This window comes from Podarcis tiliguerta, assembly GCF_965153285.1.
Source record: "Podarcis tiliguerta genome assembly, chromosome: 7".
Taxonomy (NCBI): Eukaryota; Metazoa; Chordata; class Lepidosauria; order Squamata; family Lacertidae; genus Podarcis; species Podarcis tiliguerta.
The window spans coordinates 88085-106688 of NC_139540.1; the positions used below are offsets into that span (position 1 = coordinate 88085).

Below are 18604 nucleotides of genomic sequence, written 5' to 3' on the forward strand. Positions count from 1 at the left end.
TGGCCCGCAGGACCGACGGGCTTTGGCCGAAGAGGTGAAAGCCCAGCCTGCAAACAAGGCTTGGCCCGGAGAGCTGCTCGGGGGAGAAATCCATTGGGGGTTAACACAAGGGAGGGGTCCCTGGGCAAACTCAGGGCACACGCAGTGCGGGCACATGCCCATCGCCAGTCATGCTCCCTTCACAGCATCAGGGTTTTTTATTAAAATAATTTTATTGAGTTTTTCATTTTTATCATAATAATATACCAGATAACAAAAAATAAGAATACAGTTCCCCAAGTGCCCCCCACTTCCCTCAACTTCCTCTTCTGTTTTTTTTTAAAGTATTACCTTCCCCTGCTTGCTTTATTATATCTTAATATTGAGTTCTTTGTATCAAATGTTGTTGTTCTCTTGTCATTTTAACATCATCTTTATATTTTCTGTGTTTTGTTCATTGTAAGTGTTTACTCAAACCCTGCCACTGAGTCCATTTCTTTGCATTGTTTCTGTAGATACAACATAAATGTTTCCCAGTCTTTTTAAAAGTCTCTGTTGTCTTTGTCTTGGAGTCTTTCTGTTAGCTTTGCCATTTCAGCATATTCCATTAATTTTTGTTGCCATTCTTCTTTTGTTGGTATTTCATCGCTTTTCCATCTTTGGGCTAGCAGTATCCTGGCTGCTGTCGTAGCGTACATAAATAATTTCTTCTTCTCTTTTGGCAGATCTTGACCTGAAACACCTAATAAAAAAGCTTCTGGTCTTTTAGCAAAAGTTATCATAAACATTTTTAAAATTTCATTATAAATCATATCCCAATAATTTTGAACTATCTCGCAATTCCATCACATATGAAAAAACGTTCCTTTTCTTTACATTTCCAGCACTTATTGTAGCCTGTTCTATATATTTTTGCAGGTGTGATATACCATCTATACATCATTTTCATATAATTCTCTTTTAACAATATACAATCAGTAAATTTTAAGTTCATTTTCCATACTTTCTCATAGTCTTCCATTTGTATATTGTCCTAGGTCTTGTGCCCATTTAATCATTACAGATTTAACCTCCTCATCTTTTGTTTCCTATTCTAGTAGTAAATTATACACTTTCTTCAAAAGTTAGGTATTATCCTCTATTATTTCTCTTTGAAATCTAGAGACAGTATAACTAAATCCCTTCTTTTTGTCCTCTTTAAATACCTCATTCAACTGGCGATATTGCAGCCAATCATATACATGTTCTCTGATCTCTTTAAGAACTTGGCAGCATCAGTCTTAAAAGCGCAATAAAAATAGTCACGGCGCAGATATCCAAGATCCAAAAGACTTGCTTTGCTTCAGCTTTGCCCAAGTTTCCTGGAGATTTTACTAATGATGCACCTTGGGATAAAAAGCTTGACTGTTCTGAAAGGACCGAGCCTTTCTACAAGAACACATGGCCTGTGTGCTCAGGACGTGTTGGGCCGCCTTGGGTTTCGCTGAGCCCCCTCTTCCTCTCTGCTCACCTTGTTGCTCTTCTCTTTCCAGGGGGATGAGTGCCAAGAAGGCGGCAGCAGCAGGAAAGCCTCCACTTCGGAAAGGGGCAAAGCCGGCAGCTCCAGCAAAGGGGGTCCCTGTGAAGGCAGGTATAGTACCCATGGGGAGGAGGAAGGCAGGGCTGAGGCTCTGCTGCAGAGCCAGCTGTGAGGATCCACTGCACAGTCCAGGGTGTGGAGCAAGGGGTGCTGAAGGATTTCTGCTTGTCATGAGGAGTATACAAAATGTACTATGCTATATATAATATATTCAGGGCAGCTCAAATGTATTTTGTGGTTCCGCTTGCCTAAGTGCAGAACCTCGCATTTGCGCCTGTTGAAGTTCATTTTGTTAGCATGGGCCGAGTTCCCCAATCTGTTAAGGCAGGAATCTGTCTTCTGCAGCACTAGCTATCCCGGTGACAATTAGCATTTTTTGAATTTGGTTTCTCTTTTATTTTTCCACTGGCTCAGGGTCCACAATTGATGGAAAAGATGCTGCCCTACCAAGCAACAGCACCAGACCCCAAGAAGTGTCCCTGAGCAGCCATCCCAAAGGTAGGCAGTGGCACAGCAGAAGCTCATGGGGGGGGGGTCTGCAAGGCCTTTGTGGCAGGGACTTAATGGGGGTGAAATATGGCGGGGGAGGAGAGCAGAGGCTCTCTTGAACAGGTTTGGTGCAAGATTTTCCTCTGAGCCCGACTCCTTGTAGGCAGGCTGGCTTATTCCCACAGTCAGCCCCACCACTGTTTGTGGCACTTCATGGAGAGCTGTTAAGCAAGAACAAAAATGAGGCAGGCTCTGACCCCCCCCCCCCACCTGGAGGGATGGCAGAGGAAGGGGGACAAGGAATAGTGAAGAGCAATTGCAGCTGTTGGGCTCAGCCCATTTATTTGATGTGTTCATAGACAGCCATTAAAGGCAAAACCCCTCACAGGGGAATGAGGACCAGGAGCAGCACTAAAGTTTGTTACTTTCTTGTGAGAACGATGAGGGTTATGTTTTGTTAACGAGTTAGGCGCCTCAAAAAATTAATGTGCCAGAATGATATACAGCCGAAAAAACAAATTTAAACATAACAGCACTAATTCCAACAATGTCAACCTAAGAAGTCAGAAACGAGGCCAGATCGACTCCAGAAACAACCAGAGTCTGGAAAGGCTCCAGATCTCTGCGTTCAAAATACCTGTTTGAGGGGAACACCCTGCTGCCATCTCCTCCTCCAATCTGCATTGACCAGCAAAAAATGTTACTTCGACTGACCTTTTCATGTTGTGTAGAACTTCTTTTCTCTGCAGGAAGTTTGTGACTAGGTTCCCCTCAGTTTTTTTCACCAGAGTTGAAGAAGCAGAGAAAAGGAGCAAGTAGCTCAGCCTTGTACCTACGCCCTTGCCTGGTAACTGTAGCTCTGTGTGAGAGCTCATGTCTGCTGCGAGCTGGCTGGCTGGGAGGGGAGGGGAGGCCTGCCCCCTCCCTCCTGTGGGCCCAGTCTCCAGAGATATGGAATTGCCCCCTCTTTTGCCAGCCTCCAGGCTAGTAGCATTTGGAGGCTCATTTACAAGGCTGAAGTATCTCTCTGGCTCAGTGCTGCAAAAGTGCTTCGCTGGTGTGGCTGTAAAGCAGGACTGAGGTAAGGCAAGACAATACACTGTATGTGGGGAACCTTCACCTGGAGAGCCCCCTGTCCCTATCCCACAAGCGCCATTACCTCCTAGGACCTAAACGACCAGCAAATCCCTTGGGATTCCCTTTTATGGCCCTACACTTCTGCTTTCTGCCCTCAGAGCTGACGCGTGAAGCAAAGGCTGCGCTCACGTTGCAGAGTGCCTTCCGCCGCATCTTGGCATGTCGTGAGAGAGCGAGGCGATTGCAAGAGCGACAGGAGTACAATGAGTTAATGGACCGCCTCCAGAGAGAGGTGAGGTGACACTTGGCTTTGGGAACTTGAGAGAAGCCCCCTCCAGGGGGAAGGGAAGCTGGGACAGACATCATCAACATGAAGGCATTGTAGACGAGACAGAAAATCCAGTCCAGGGCTCGCTTGTGAGGGTGGTTGCTGGGGAAACATCTCTGTGGCTTGAAGCTCAGGCTAAAGTCCTCCAGATCTTCCTGTGGTCGCCCCGTGCTTTGCATTCTTCTTGATGCTCTTCCGCTGCCCATCAGTGTGGAAAGCCTTCTTCTGTTTTGCCTCTCCGTGACTTGGCCTGTTGGCTCCATGGCTTCTGTCCTAGGCCTTTGCTGCGCTGGTGAAGAGGGAGCGAGAGGAAGCTGAGCGGGAGAGAAAGAAAGAGGAGGAAGAGAAGAAGAAGCAGCGGGAGGAGCAGCAGAGGAGGAAGCGGATGTTGGAAGCGGCCTTTGATGGGGACGTGGAAGAGATGAAGGCCGTCCTGAAGGAGGTGGGCAAGGCCTCGCTGTAGCCAGAATCACTCAGCCCTACCCTCGGCTTGTGGCTTCTGAGCTGTTTGCCTGGCAGCGCCTGATCTCATGGCCTGTGCAGGCAAATTAGAGTCTCAAAATGAGGACAGAGGGCCCACATGTGCACTTTGGACAGAGCGGGGGTGGCTTCAAGGAAGGCACAGAGACTGCATCAGGTGAAACCGACTGCACAAAATAACCTCGGTAGCAGCATGGGGTACTTCAGCTGGAGTCAAGCTCACCCTCAACTTTATACTCAAAGTGCATAGCCGGTTGCTCACAGGGCGCCTTGGGGAATCCAGAGGTTCTGCTCTTGCACTGGGAGTCAGTAACCTCTGCACCGTCCAAAATAAGTTTGCCAGCTGGCTCCCGGATGAAACCACGTGAGCTGCAAAATGAGCCTTTTTCGCAGCCTGCACTGCCACATGGTAGGCACGATTGTGTGTTCTTACCAGTGTTTGGTCAGCTTCAGAGTGAGACTTGTGCCACTTGGCTCCAGGCTTCGTCCGCCCTGTTTCGTATTCTGGTGCTCCTCAAAGTACCAAGTAGCAGCCAGGTGTTTTTTGGGCAGGAGTTGTTCTGATTGTTTCTCTCTTCTCCCACAAATCCTCTCCCCGCACCCCACCCCGGGACCTGCACTCAGCAGCCTTCCCACATGCCCTTGTTTCAGTGAAGGCTCAGCAGAGACACCATGAGGTCACTTCCCCCTCAGGGCTTGTTCATATCAGAAGGAAAGGCCTGCAGAGTGCGGAAGTAGTGTTTACTGGGGGTGAGGACCCCTGGGCCACCCTCAGCCAACTTGCAACAATAAGGTAATCTCACTGCATCCACTGAAAATCTAAAGTGCCCTGAGAATGAGGCAGAAAAATGGAAGCATAGAAAGAAAACATTTGAGAAATTGAAGGGCAGATTTTGGCATATTACTAGTTTTACCACCCTGACTAATTAGGTGTTGTCAGTAATTTGGGCCTCACTGTGTTCAGCCCTGACTCCAGACAATTTGCGGCCCTGATGTCTGCCCACATGTGAGGTTTTTGTACCAGTCCAACAGCCAGGTTCCCTGAGCAACTGAACCTTCTGTGCTGCCACAGCAGCTCAGCCCATCAGTGTCAGCAGCAGCTTCATAGCACAACTCCAGAAGGTCACTACACTGAGTTGGAGACTTCTTTGTGCCTTTTCTAAGCTGCAGGTTCAGGCTTTGCAGCCAGAATTTATGTGTGAGAGAGTAAAGCACAGGGGAGTTGCTGTTGTTGCTGCAAGGTTTATTCAGCACCAAAAATGTGTAAAAGCCATGCCATGGCTTTGCTCAGAGAAACAAAGCAGGGAGTGGAAAAAGGACCAGATTGCTAGAGTGTAAGAGCTGCCTTCCTGGATTGGGCCCAGGTGAGCTTATCAAGCTCAGTATGTCCTGTTTCCCGTCTCCGCCAACACAGCACGGCAGAGCTTCCTTTAGTTTGTTATTTTGGCCTGCTCTCTGTGTGGGGCTTGTTTTGCCAGCTCTTGCCTTCTTTCTGAAAAGCCACTGCCTGAGTGTGTGGGGATGGATTGCACAGGAGGCAAAGGGAGGTGCTGCCAGGAAAGTTTTTTAAAAAAAAATTTAATCAAATTTTTCAAAAATAACAATAAAGGAAAAACATTCCATCCAAAATTTACATCCAGTTCTAGTCTTTATACTTTTAGACTTCCCTCAGCCTGTCTGGAAATTTTCCATATTATCACAATTATTCACATTTCTTCCATCTATATTGTGTTTTTTTAAAAACCATATTAGTCTTAACAAATATTATAAAACAATATTTCTCTCCGTTATTATCACAGAGCTTCTTGAAAACCTACAAGCGTTAATTGTCCTTCACGTATATTTTTAATATACTCTGTAAATTTATTCCAGTCCTCGGTAAATCTTTGGTCTCGTCGGTTCCGAATTCTACCCGTTAATTTATCTAATTCTACGTACTCCATCAGCTTCATTCTCCATTCTTCTTTCATCGGGATTTCTTCCTGTTTCCATTTTTGAGTCACCAAAATTCTTGCCGCTGTTACTGCATATAAAAACAACTTCTCATCCTTCTTTTTTATATCATTTCTTAATATTCCTAACAGAAAAGCTTCTGGCTTCTTAACAAAAGTATATTTCAACATTTTTTCCAACTCATTGTAAATCATTTCCCAGAAACCTTTCATTTTTTTACATTCCCACCACATATGATAAAATGTTCCTTCTTTCTCCTGACATTTCCAACATTTATTACTAACTTTATACATCTTTCCAAGTTTTACTGGTGTTATATACCATTTATATAACATTTTCATAACATTTTCTTTTATTGTAGTACATGCAGTAAATTTCATTCCTTCTTTCCACAATCTTATCCAGTCATCAAATTGAATATTATAACCAAAATCTTTGGCCCACTGAATCATTGCAACTTTAACCTCTTCATCCTTTGTATGCCACTCAAGTAATAATTTATACATTTTAGATAGAATTTTAACATCATTATTCAAAATTTCTTTTTGAAATCTAGATTTTTCTTCTTGAAAACCTCTTTCCAGCATCTCTTTTTTAAACATCGCATTCAATTGGATGTAGCCAATCATTCACATATTCTTTAACTTCTTCATATGGTTTCAGTTTCCATTTATTTCCTTCTTTTATAATTAAATTCTCATATGTAATCCAACTCCCCATCATATTGATCTTCTTAACACACATTACCTCCAATGGCGACAGCCAGAATGGAGTTTTAAACTAATAAATTTTTGTACCTATTCCATACTTCAATCAGCGGACCTCGGAATATGTGATTTTCAAAACCTTTGTGCACTCTTTTTTCCTCATACCATAAATATGCGTGCCAACCAAATCTATTATCATAACCTTCTAAATCCAACAATTCTGTATTTTCTAACTTTATCCATTCTTTCACCCAGCAAAGACATGCAGCCTCAAAATATATATGCCAGGAAAGTTTTGCTGGTAAGACGCTTGGAGGTGGCAGGTGCGGGTGGGCCGGGAGGATGTCCCAGGTTGGTGCCATGCTGGTTTTGGGTGCGGAGCCCATGCTCCCTGCATGCCAAGGGCCCCCTTTCCTGCTCTGCAGTGGCACAGTGCAGAATCGCCATGTCCCTTCCCCACTGTGACCCGCAGATTTGGTTTCTCAAGGTGGCAGACCTGGACACCAAGAGCGGCCTGGGGACAGACGAGAGGGGCAAGGCTCTGCGCCTCCAACATCGCCTCAACATGGTGGACTGCACTGACGCCAACGGCAACACGCCCCTCTCTGAGGCTTCTGGAGGGGGCCACCCTGACGCCATCCGGATGCTGATAGAGAACGGAGCCAACCCCAACAGCCGGGTGAGAAGCAGGAGGGAGGTGGCAGGGTGAAAGGCGTTGTGGCCTTGAGCCAGAGCCAAGGTGGTGCTTGGGGGGCAGAGTGATTCCGCCTGCTTTCCTGGAGGCTGCTTCGCAGTTGACATGAAGGGTGGTGGGCCAGCACCTCAAACCTCCCTCCCCTGGGATTGCCAGCAAGGCTGGTGCCACAAGTGCCACTGGCTCACCTCTCTTGTGTCTCTGGCTTGGCAACTGGTGTGCAGGTGAGGCAGCCAGCATACCTAAGAGGGTCACAGCCTGGTCTTCAAACTGGCTCTTCAGCAACCAGCAAGGGAAAGAGAGGGCAGAGTCCTGGGGAGGCAGCCTTGCACCCCACAGGGTTGGGGCCACAGCAACCAAAGCTCAGCGTGCTTGAGCCAAATGTGCTGCTGGAAATTCTGCGTGGCAAATTAATAATGTGAAGGAGTCTTGCTTTTTTTCTGTCTCCCCCTTCTCTTTGTGTATTTAGCCCATGCTGAGGGATTTCACTGTTAAAACAAGATTTTTTTTGTAACCTGATGAACCAAAGGCCAAGGGTTCTGTAGTCCCATGTGTAATGTCACTTCACGGACCAAACCCTTGACAGATAAGGTCAGATAAAATAGCATTGTGGTAATGACTTATCAGGAACAGCTAAGCTGTAGGGAGGATCACCGGGCGCCTTCATTACATATCTTTGGGCGCCAGGCAAAAATGATTCTTCTTAACCAGGCCCTGGCTGACTATGGCCTTTTAAATGTGTTTGTGGGAACGGGTTGTTGGTTGGTTTTATTTTGTGTTCTCATTTTATTTTTGTGTTGTGAATATAACATATGTTATATTCAGATGAAGAGCGGTATACAAATTCAGTTAATAAATAAAATATATTGCATATCTATAATTCTTCCTCCAAGCAGCTTAAAATTAGGAATAAACTGATGAATAAGGGGTTGGAGACAGCTAAGATTTTTTTCCTGTGTGTGTGGTTGTGGTCGGGTTGGTGGTGTGTGGAGTCCTGTCCTTGCCAGGATGGAAAAGTCTTGGGGAGGCAGGAGGCGCTGCACCTGAGAGAAAGAAAGGTTTCAGAATGAGACAGGTTTGACAGTGGTGAAAAAAGTGAAATATCTGGGAATTATTATGACCTCAAAAAATGGGAACTTATATAAGGATAACTACGAAAAATGCTGGATGGAGATAAAAAAAGATCTAGATATATGGTCTAATCTAAAACTCTCACTGTTAGGTCGTATTGCTGTGATAAAGATGAATGTATTGCCAAAAATGTTATTTTTGTTCCAGACACTGCAGATTATTGATAAAATGGACTGTTTCAAGAAGTGGCAGAAAGATATATCCAGATTTGTCTGGCAGGGCAAAAAGCCAAGAATAAAATTTAAAATATTAACAGATGCAAAGGAAAGAGGAGGCTTTGCCCTGCCAGACTTGAAACTTTACTATGAAGCAGCAGCTTTTTGCTGGCTGAAAGAATGGCTACTTCTTGAAAATACAGATATACTGGACTTAGAAGGATTCAATAATGCGTTTGGGTGGCATGCTTACTTATGGTATGACAAGGTTAAAGTTCACAGAATGTTTAAGATTCACATTGTCAGGAAAGCATTGTTTAATGTATGGACTAGATATAAGGATTTCTTTGAAAACAAGACTCCAAGGTGGTTATCTCCGATGGAAGCAAAAGCAGTCAAAAAACTCAATATGGAGGCCAATTGGCCAAAATATTGGGAGATACTAGAACAAGATGGAGATAAATTGAAACTGCAGAGTTTTGACAAATTAAAAAGTAAAGTCCGTGATTGGCTCCACTATCATCAGATAATGGAGGCATATAAATTGGATAGAAAAATTGGCTTCCAGGTGGAAAAATCAAAATTGGAAACAGAATTGCTAGAACCCAAAACTAAGGTATTGTCAAGAATGTATAATCTGCTGCTGAAATGGAATACACAGGATGAGGAAGTGAAATCAGTAATGATTAAATGGGCACAAGATGTGGGTCACAACATAATGCTAGCCGACTGGGAACGGTTATGGACCACTGGGCTAAAGTTTACGGCATGTAATGCCCTAAGAGAAAATATTATGAAAATGATATACAGATGGTACATAACACCAGTCAAACTAGCAAAAATTTATCATATGCCCGATAACAAATGTTGGAAATGTAAAGAAACTGAAGGTACCTTTTTTCATCTCTGGTGGACATGCCCAAGGATTAAGACCTTTTGGGAGATGATCTATAATGAACTGAAGAAAGTATTTAAATATACATTCCCAAAGAAACCGGAGGCCTTTCTCCTGGGCATGGTCAACCAAGAGGTACGTATGAAAGACAGGATATTTTTTATGTACGCCACAACAGCAGCAAGAATACTTATTGCTAAGTATTGGAAGACACAAGAATTACCCACGCTGGAGGAATGGCAGATGAAAGTCATGGACTATATGGAATCCGCAGAAATGACTGGCAGAATCAGAGACCAGGGTGAAGAGACGGTGGAGGAAGATTGGAAGAAATTTAAAGACTATTTACAGAAACACTACAAGATTAATGAATGTTAAAATAACATCAGATTGAATGTAGAAGGTTATTGGAGTAAAATTTTAAGGATCAGAAGACCCAACATTCTAAGTTCTAAGCATTGAATAAGCTATATTAAGACATTCAAATCAGAAAGAGGTTAATTATGACAGAGGGAAGGGATCTGTTGTTTAATTGTATGAATTGGAATACAGGGAAGGGAGACTCGGGGAAGTCAGAGAAACAAGTTAATGCAAGATTAATATGAAGATAAGATTGTTTTTATTTCTGTTTTTTGTAGTATGTTATGTTTGTGTAATTCTGTATGTTTTTGGTGTATTGTTTGTTGCTTTGTTTTGCTTTGTTGTCTTTTATGCAAAAACGAATAAAATATTTATAAAAAAAAAAGAAAAAAAAAAAAAGGAGGCGCTGCACCTGTTGAATTGCCTTTGGACATAGGAAGGTGTGGTTTGGGAGGCAGGTGGGTCATCCTGGGTGATGGGAGCATGGATGGTTGCCGCAATCCCTGCATCAGTCTCTGTGTACCTGGTTGCTCCCCCACAGAGCTCCCTGTGCCTTCTTTGTGCCTTGTTAGTTTGGGGAGGAGACCTCTTGCTTGTGGCTGAAGAGCCTGCCTGCTGGACAGATGAAAGAAAAGGTCTTCACACAGCATGGGGGCTTCCCAAAAGAGGTGTCTGGTTGGCTACTCTGAGAACATAGATGGGCCTTTGGCCTGATCCAGCAGCTGGGGGGGGGGGGGGGCAGAGCAAAGCCTCCACCATACCTAGTAGCCACAGATAGCCTTGTCCTCCATGCTGTTGTCTTTGACCACTTCCTGGGTCTGGGAAATATGACTGTTGCCTGTTGTGGATGGAGTCACACTCTCTGGAGGAGCAGCTATGTAGGCGGAGGACAGGTCTGTCTCCATCTTTGTCCCTGGAGGCAGAAGTGGATTCAGGTGCTAGGAGCACCTTCTGACAGTGTGGCCCTGTGACAGCTGCGGCTGTTCCTGGGTTGGGAGGTTTCCCTTTGGTCCGCTCAGAGCTGCATCTTCTGTGTGGCAGCTCCCGCCCCTGGCCAGGCATCAAAAGCATCGGCATGGAGGCATCAACGTAAAACTCTTCTCTCTTACCCTTGGCTTTTCCTGGTGGCATAGAAATATTTGTAAACCAAGAATTAAAATAAATAGTACAGGGCCTCTGAGTCAGTCGGAGGGTGAGCAAGAGCACCTCTGGCAATAGGGGGAGACTCCACCTCTGCAGCCCTGAGGGGCCATGCTGTGCTGGAAGAGCAAGTGCAGAGCAAGTGGTGAAAAAACCCTCCTCTGATGTCCTCGAAGAGCCTGGGATGGAACCTCACAGGGAATCCATCTTCCTAGTTAGTCTCTTCTCACCATCCAGCCAGAATGCACAAAGGAGGCAGTGGACGTCCGTCTCTTCAGTCTGTGCTGAAGATTCACTCCTTGGTAACAGGCAGACAATAACTGCTGTTCTAGCAGATGGTATATTGCAAGTCCAATTCTCCCCCATTCCAGAGGCAACCAGAACTCATTTTTTAAAGAGTAAAAAGTTCTCAGATGCTTTTCCTGCATTGACAGAATTAGAGAACTGTTGGAGTGTACTGTAAAGAGATGGTTAGTGGCATGAATGTGCCTCCTGCGGATGCTTCGCTTCCAGCTGCCTTCCTTCTGTAAACCCTGTTTGATCTTCAGCCCCCTTTATTTTTAAGGGCGCTTTTAACCGGACTCCTTTGTATCGTGCTGCCTTTGCGGGCCACCTGGCAGCAGTGGAGCTGCTTCTCCAGCACGGGGCGGACCCTCGACTCTATGCTGACGACGGCAACACCCCAGAGCAGGTACCAACCCCAGCCGCCTCCCCCAGCAGCTGCTCTTCTCCTTGGCCTTGAGCTCCAGGTAGGCTGCTTCCACCAGGCCACCTGGCAAGAGAGCGAAGCAACTGAAAGAGAAGGGGAGCTGGTGTCCCTGAAGCAGCCATGGAGAGAGAGGAGAGCAAGGGCGAGAGCGAGAGTGCCCTTCTCACTGCATGCCAGGCCTGGCGGCTTGGATGGGCATTGCAAGCCCACAGCCCTTTTGTCTCTCCCAAGATTGCTTCCCTGGACAGCTTGGTGGCTGTGCTGAACTCCTGGGACATCAGCCTGACAGAGTCCATGCTCCAGAAGATGGAGGCGGAAGAGCAGCGAAGGGCACAGCAGGACAAGAAGCAGAAAGAAGCAGAGACCCGACGGTGAGCCCTGCCAGGGAAGCTGCAGCTTGTTCAGGGCTCAGGGCAGGATCAAGCTGTAGGAGCTTTTGCAAAGGCACCCACTGGCACCCCCCCCCCATCCCACTACAGCCATTGTACGGCTCACCTGCTGTCACCTGGAGCCACTAGGTGCTGGCCCAGCCTGGAAGGTCACCCCACAAAAAACAACCCCAGTGGAGCCAGTTGGATTCCAGGGACAGCTCAGTCAGTAGACTCAAGGGGGGGGGCAAGCTCATGGTGTCCTGTATCAGGCAGGGAGGGGTGCTTGAGCAAGCTGCTGATGGATTAGACCACAGGCAACCTTATTCACCATTCATGTGTCTCCAACCCAAGTTGGCGGCCATCACTACATCTGGTGTTTCTTTATAAACTACTTGAAGAAGTTGTCTTTCCTTTGGTGTGTCCTCAGCCTCCCACATCCAGCTTCATGGAAAGCCCTTGCTGGGCTTTAGGATTGAGAGGGAGGAAAGAGTTTGCTAAACCACCTGGGGAGTGGCAGCAAAGGGAGTCTGTCTTGCAGCCTGTTGGCCCCTTCTCACTGCCAGCACGTGCCAGAGCCCACCAGGGCACCTGCCCCATGGGGAGGGAGGCTCTGGGGGCAGAGCCCTCCCCCTTCCCACCTTGGGCTCCCAGGGGCCCCCATGGCCAGGCGGGCAAGAGGGAGCAGGAGGAGGGCAGAAGGCGGTGGCTCCCCCCCCTTGCCAACTGTTACTATGACCAGTGACTACCATGAATCATTGAGTGGCTGCTCTCAGGAGGAGGCTGCAGTTGCCCTCCGCTGGACCCCCCCCCCTGCTCCTGCTGCCCTTTCTCCTCAGACAGCTCACATGGCCTTGCCAGCTGCTTCAGGTCTTCTGGTTTTCTTAATAGAAGGAAAGAGAGTACTTTGCTTTGGCAATTCATGCTATGATTTTACATTTAATTTTGACTGAATGGTTACACTTTCTTCAAGAATGACTTGCTTATTGCAACAAACACTTGGAGAAAAATCCTTTTCTTGTTAAATTTGTTACATGCTTACTCTGTTGTTTTCTTTTTTATAATACTATTAATTGATAAAAGTTTCCTTAACAAAAGGAGAAAGATCAAGAGAATTAAATGTATATTGCCAGCAATTACAATGATAGAATTGTAGTTGGAAGAGGTCCTTACGGGCCATTTAGTCCAACCCCATTGCATGCTGGTGGGGAAGGAGAGGCAACTCCTTGAAGAGGGTCTCTGCAGCCTCGGACTCCTCTTTCCCCTCCCCAGGATGACAGAGGAGGTAGAGCAGCTGGCCAAGGAGCACGAGAGATGCAGCAAGGAGGTGGGAGCCAAGAAGCTCGATGCGGCCATCCCCTTGTCTCTATGGTCTTCCTTCCCAGAAGGCCCTCTGGGGTCTTGCCTGCCTTGGCACCTGCTGGCGCTGGGGTGGATTTCATGCCCTCTCCTTGAGCCATGAGGGGGCTGTGCAGCAGGGCCCTGGCCCTCCCCGCTATGGGGAGAAGCCACCCAAGGCTGGGCCCTCCCGCAGCCCCAGCTGTGTGGGTGTCCTTGTTCTTCCCTCCCCCTTTGCCAAAGGCTGGGCCTGCTCATCTTCTTTGCAGCTGCAGCAGGCCTACTGCGAGCTGAACCGGAGGATCACAGAGCACGACAAGTGCCAGCGGAAGCAGATGGACAACGCGGAGATCACCCTCCATGTGAGCACCACCTTCCTGTAGCCTCTCAGAGCAGGCAGGCTTCTCTCTCACAGAGCCATGCCCTTGCCCACCAATGAGGCTGGCATCCAAGTGGGTAGGAGAGCCTGAGCTCTCTGCCTTCTGTGCAGCTGGGGTCGAGGGCTTCCTGTTCCTTGGCCTGGCACCGTGGCTGTGTGCTGTTGAGCAACCCATAAGCTGGTGGAGGGAGTGCCTGCTTGGCCTGCAGAAGGTGTGCCTGGGAAGATTCCTGCCTGGCATCCACTGCAGGCCACCCTGAGGGAGAGGAGGCTCTGCTGGGCACCCGGAGGCCAGTTCCCACAGGGCAAGGCCAGCCACGCTCAGCACAACGAGGGCTTCTCTGACAACCTGTTTCTGCAACAGGCTATTGCGGACGCAGAATCCCTGGTGCAGAGGCTGCGCGCGGCTGCCGAAGAGGCTGAGGAAAAGGTCTCTCTAGCCCGGCTGAAGCTGCGGGAGCAGATGCAGGAAGGTCAGTCCTGTGTAGTGAAATGCTGGACTTGTTCCTGGGAGAGATGGGTCTACAGAAAAGTCCTGCCTAGCAGGACAAGGTGAGCAAAAGGCATGAGGCTCCTTCTCAAGCAATCAGAGGTCATACAATCATAAAGTTGGAGGGGACCCAAGCGTCATCTAGTCCAACCCTTGCAATGCAGGAATCTCAGCTAAAGCCTCCATGACAGATGGCCATCCAACCTCTGCTTAAAAACCTCCAAGGAAGGAGAGTCCACCACCTCTCGTGGGAGTCTGTTCCACTGCTGAACAGCTCTTACTGTGAGAAAGTTTTTTTCCGAATGTATAGTTGGAATCTCCTTTCTTGTAACTTGAAGCCATTGGGTTGAGTCCTACCCTCCGGAGCAGGAGAAAACAAGCTTGCTCCCTCTTCCCTGTTACAGGCTTTGAGATATCTCCTCTCAGTCTCCTCTATTCCAGGCTAAACATACCCAGCTCCTTCAACTGCTCCTCATAAGGCTTAGTTTCCAGACCCTTGATCATCTTGGTCACCCTTCTCTGCACCCTTTCCAGCTTGTCAACATCCTTCTTAAATTGTGGTGCCGAGAACTGGACACAGTATTCCAGGTCTAGTCTGACCAAGGCAGAATAGAGTGGGACTATTGCTTCCATTGATCTGAACACTAGACTTCTGTTGATGCAGCCCAGAGTAGTGCTAGCTCTTTTTTTCCTGCTGCATCACACTCTTAACTGAGGTTAAGCTTGTGGTCCAGTGCCAGCAGGTGGGCGGTTGGGAACAATTCTGGGAGGGGTGAAGAACTGCCACTTCCCAGTCTGATCCAGTCATAAGAGTCAAGAGGATTGTAGAATTGGAAATGTCCCCGAGGGTCATCTGGACCAAGCCCCTGCAATCCAAGAACTGGGATGCTCCAGGTGGCCGTTTTCTTTGTGTTGGGAAAGTCCTCTAATGGCTTTGTTTTCTCTTCCAGTCTGTGAGGCCTGTTAGAGTGAGGTCTGCCCACATCTTGTGCTTTGCATTGCCCTGCTGTTCCAAGGAGCTCATAGGGGCAACTTTGCCTCAGAGTAAACCCATAAGAACTTTGGAAGAGCACTTCAGCAGAATCAGGCCAAATGGGGTGAATCAGGTCCATCTGGTCTGGCCTCCTGGTCTCAGTGGCCCAGCAGGTGCCCCCAAGCAAAGTCAACAAGCAGGACTGGAGCAGCAACTTTCCCCACTTGTCATTCCCAGCCATTGATCCCCTGGCCATGAAATTTTCTAATCTTTTAAAGCCTCCTTAGGCAGTGAGTTCCACAGTTCAACTATGGGCTGTGTGAAGAAGTCCTTCCTTTTATCTGTCTGGAATCTTCCAATATTCAGCTTCGTTGGATGTCCCTGAGCTCTAATGTTTTGAGAAAGGGAGACAAACTTAAAAAAAGAAAGGGAGACAAACTTTTTCTGTTTTATCCATACCATATCCATACAATGAATAATTTTATGCTTTTCTAGCATGTCACCTCTTACTCACTAAAAAGTCCAGAGCGCTGTAACCTTTCTTCATAGGGGAGTCGCTCCATCCCTCCCCCTTGACCATTTTTGCAGCCTTTTTCTGAACCTTTTCCAATTCTACAGTATCCTTTGTGAAGAGCGATGACCAGAACTGGACACAGCCTTCCACATGCAGTCACACCAGAGATTGGTATAAAGGCATTATAATATCAGCATTTTTATTTTCATAGAATCCTAGAGATAGAGAGTTGGAAAAGACCTAAAGGGTCATCTGGTCCAGCCCTGTGCAGTGCAAGAATCTCATGATCATGCAACATCTGCTTTAAAACTCTGCAGCTGAGTCCGCTCACTCCAAGGGTTGAAAGTTCTTCTACATTTAGCTGGAATCTCTTGTAACTTGAATCCATTAGTTCAGGTCTTGCCACCTGGAGCAGGAGAAAACAAGCTTGCTCCATCTTTTATCTGGCAGCCCTTTGGATATTTGAAGATCCTTGAAATACCCATTTTTTGCTTTGGTCCTTGCTACTGGCGATGCTGCAGCATCAAGGGGTGTCTGGAGCCTGCAGTGAGCCATGTCAGGACCACAGTGCAGCAGTGCTCAGAGTTGTGCTGGTTTTTCAGGGTCAGCAGAAGAGTTCCACGGCCTGAAGTGCTCTGTGCAGGAGCTGGATGATGTGCTCTTGAAAGACGTGGGCGGGAAAATCCATGCAGATGGACGGTGAGTTGAAGGGAAAGCACTTTCACCAGACATTGGGGGTCCTGGCCAGCATCTCCCACAGCCTCCCCTCCCCTGCACCGAAAGGCCCCCTCTTTGGCCTCACAGTCTTAGCCCCTCCCCCCATTTCCCAGCTGCTGAGGCCCCACCCATGAAGTTTTAGCTGCTGGGCGGTGTGGAAGACTTGCTCCCTCTTGTGCTTTCTCCCCATAAGGTGGCCACTGGTCATTGACCCTTCTGGGCAAGCAGCCATCTTCCTGCGCTATCGGGACACCAACTTTCTGAACACGGTGAACCCCAGCGACATGGCTGAGGAGACCATTCGCCTGGCATTGCTGGGCTCTCTGCGGTAGGGACAGAAGCCAAATGCCGGGCAGAGAGGCTGCCCACTGCCAGGCAAAAACACCTGGGGGAGAGAAGCACTGCTGCTGCTGCTGCCACCTGAGGACCTACAGCCGTGGCAGGAGTGAGGTAGCATCTGGTCCAGTGAGCAAGAGGCAAAGACTTGCCCTCTCCTGTCTCCTCCAGATATGGGAAGCCCCTTGTCTTTGACATGATGGAGGTGAACATGTTTGACACAGTGAAGAAGCAGCTGGAGCGGCTTAAACCAGGCTTGGCAGAGGCACTGCTGGACAAGAAGATCCTACAGAATGAGAGGTGGGACAGTTGACCTTCCAACCGCTGTTTAAAAGCCTCCATGAAAGGAAAGCCCACCACCATCCAAGGGAGTCTGCTCCACTGTCAGACGACTCTTAGCCTCAGTCCTGTCAACTGACAAATGGGTGACCAAATCAAGAGACCCAGTGGTTTTCCCAATACCTTTAGTGCCTCCCCGCCTCCTACCGAGAGGGTGCTTGCTCCCCCTCCTTCAGTCTGCTCTCTCTCTCATTCCCATCTTTCTCCATTCTGGGCACTTGCTGACCCTTCTAATGCTCCAGCCAGGCTTTGGGCAGCCTGCCATGCAAGTCCCAACCCCCCACCCCAGGACCGATGGGAGATTTATTTCAACCTGCTCTTACAGCTTCATTCTTTTGTGGGTTTCTACCAGATTTTTTATTTCTGCAAAATTCCAGACTTGTCATAGCTTTTTGCCACCTCCCACTTGGGTGCGGATGGTACTCTTTTTGTTGTATAGTAAGTGGCACAGAAATGAAGAGCAGGATGCTTTGGGCAGAAATTAATGGCCCTGCGCTCCGTGAGCAGATGCCCCCAAGCCCCACCGAGCGAATATCTTCATTGCCCAGAGCACTGGTCCTGCTTTAGGAAGCCAAGAGGAAGCGTGGAAGGTCAAGGGTCCTCCCCCCCTGCCCCCCAAGCAGCAGCAGCAGCACAGGGGCCGCTTTCTATGAGACTTACTCCCGCCTTGCTCTGTCGGCAATCTTGCAGGTATCTCTCCCTACGGAGACCAACAGATGGGCCTGAATATGCAGAGACAGAGTTTCAAGCAGCTCGCATAGAAAAATTCAAACTCTTCATTGTAACTAAACAGCAGCATCCTCCCGAAGAGATGCTGCAGCGGCTCCTTCCGATCCAGGTCATCCTGTCCCGGTAGGCAATGCACTGCAGGCGGCCTCATCCAGTGCTGGACATTAAAGGAAAACCTGAGCAGCGGGTTTGTGTCCTGTAATGAATCTTGTAGGCCCAGCACCCTGCAGGTTCTCTGCAAAGAGCTGGCTACCTGCAAAGCAAGGGGGCAAGTGGTTGCCAGCCCCCACCAGTGGCTGCAGGTGCTGCTGGCCCCCAAGTGAAGCTGCGGCCCTTAGCAGGCTGCAGCCTCACTAAGACTTGCTTGTTTTCCCCCTAGAAAGCGAGGCTTTCGGAGAGCCCCCTTCTCACACCAGCGTCCCTTTGCCCTGTGAAAAGTACATCCTAAAGCCTTGGGGCCAGTCCTCACCTCAGCCATGAAGCCTTTTCTTAGCACAACTCATTCCCCTTGACTCTTGCAAGCAGGCAGGCAGGCAGGCTTGAATGCAAATAAAGGTTTCCTTGAAAAGGTGCCTCTTGAGAATTTCTACTACACATCAATGCACCAGGCCTTACAGGCGTCTCTCCTAGAACAAATTTAGGGAGTGTGCATAGAGAGGAAAGGGAGGGAAATGTGTGGGGTGGAGACACCAGACATGGTTGGCACTCACTCACTTGGCCCAGGACTTCCCAAGAAAGAGGCAGC

General features: G+C 48.0%; 1 protein-coding gene and 1 long non-coding RNA gene across 5 annotated transcripts in view; both read left to right on the plus strand.

Annotated features, from left to right (window-relative positions):
* Positions 1-18427, plus strand: part of IQANK1 (IQ motif and ankyrin repeat containing 1) — a 21194-nt gene extending 2767 nt beyond the window's left edge. For 2 of the 4 annotated variants that reach the window (XM_083448951.1, XM_083448953.1), the window contains exons 2-16: positions 1512-1609; positions 1994-2056; positions 3283-3416; positions 3730-3894; positions 7080-7271; positions 11533-11658; positions 11908-12047; positions 13317-13371; positions 13652-13744; positions 14126-14234; positions 16341-16437; positions 16649-16783; positions 16963-17091; positions 17821-17982; positions 18239-18427. In XM_083448951.1, the coding sequence (XP_083305077.1) occupies positions 1512-1609; positions 1994-2056; positions 3283-3416; positions 3730-3894; positions 7080-7271; positions 11533-11658; positions 11908-12047; positions 13317-13371; positions 13652-13744; positions 14126-14234; positions 16341-16437; positions 16649-16783; positions 16963-17091; positions 17821-17982; positions 18239-18293 (1753 nt within the window). In that variant the 3' untranslated portion in view covers positions 18294-18427. Of the gene's footprint in view, positions 1-1511; positions 1610-1993; positions 2057-3282; positions 3417-3729; positions 3895-7064; positions 7272-11532; positions 11659-11907; positions 12048-13316; positions 13372-13651; positions 13745-14125; positions 14235-16340; positions 16438-16648; positions 16784-16962; positions 17092-17820; positions 17983-18238 lie in introns of all 4 variants that reach the window. The other 2 variants (XM_083448950.1, XM_083448952.1) reach the window with 2 other exon arrangements.
* LOC310681303 lies at positions 7281-8213 on the plus strand. The gene is made up of 2 exons (XR_014513217.1): positions 7281-7547; positions 7580-8213. It is a non-coding gene; the product is annotated as an uncharacterized lncRNA (long non-coding RNA).
* Positions 18428-18604: the final 177 nt, after the last annotated feature.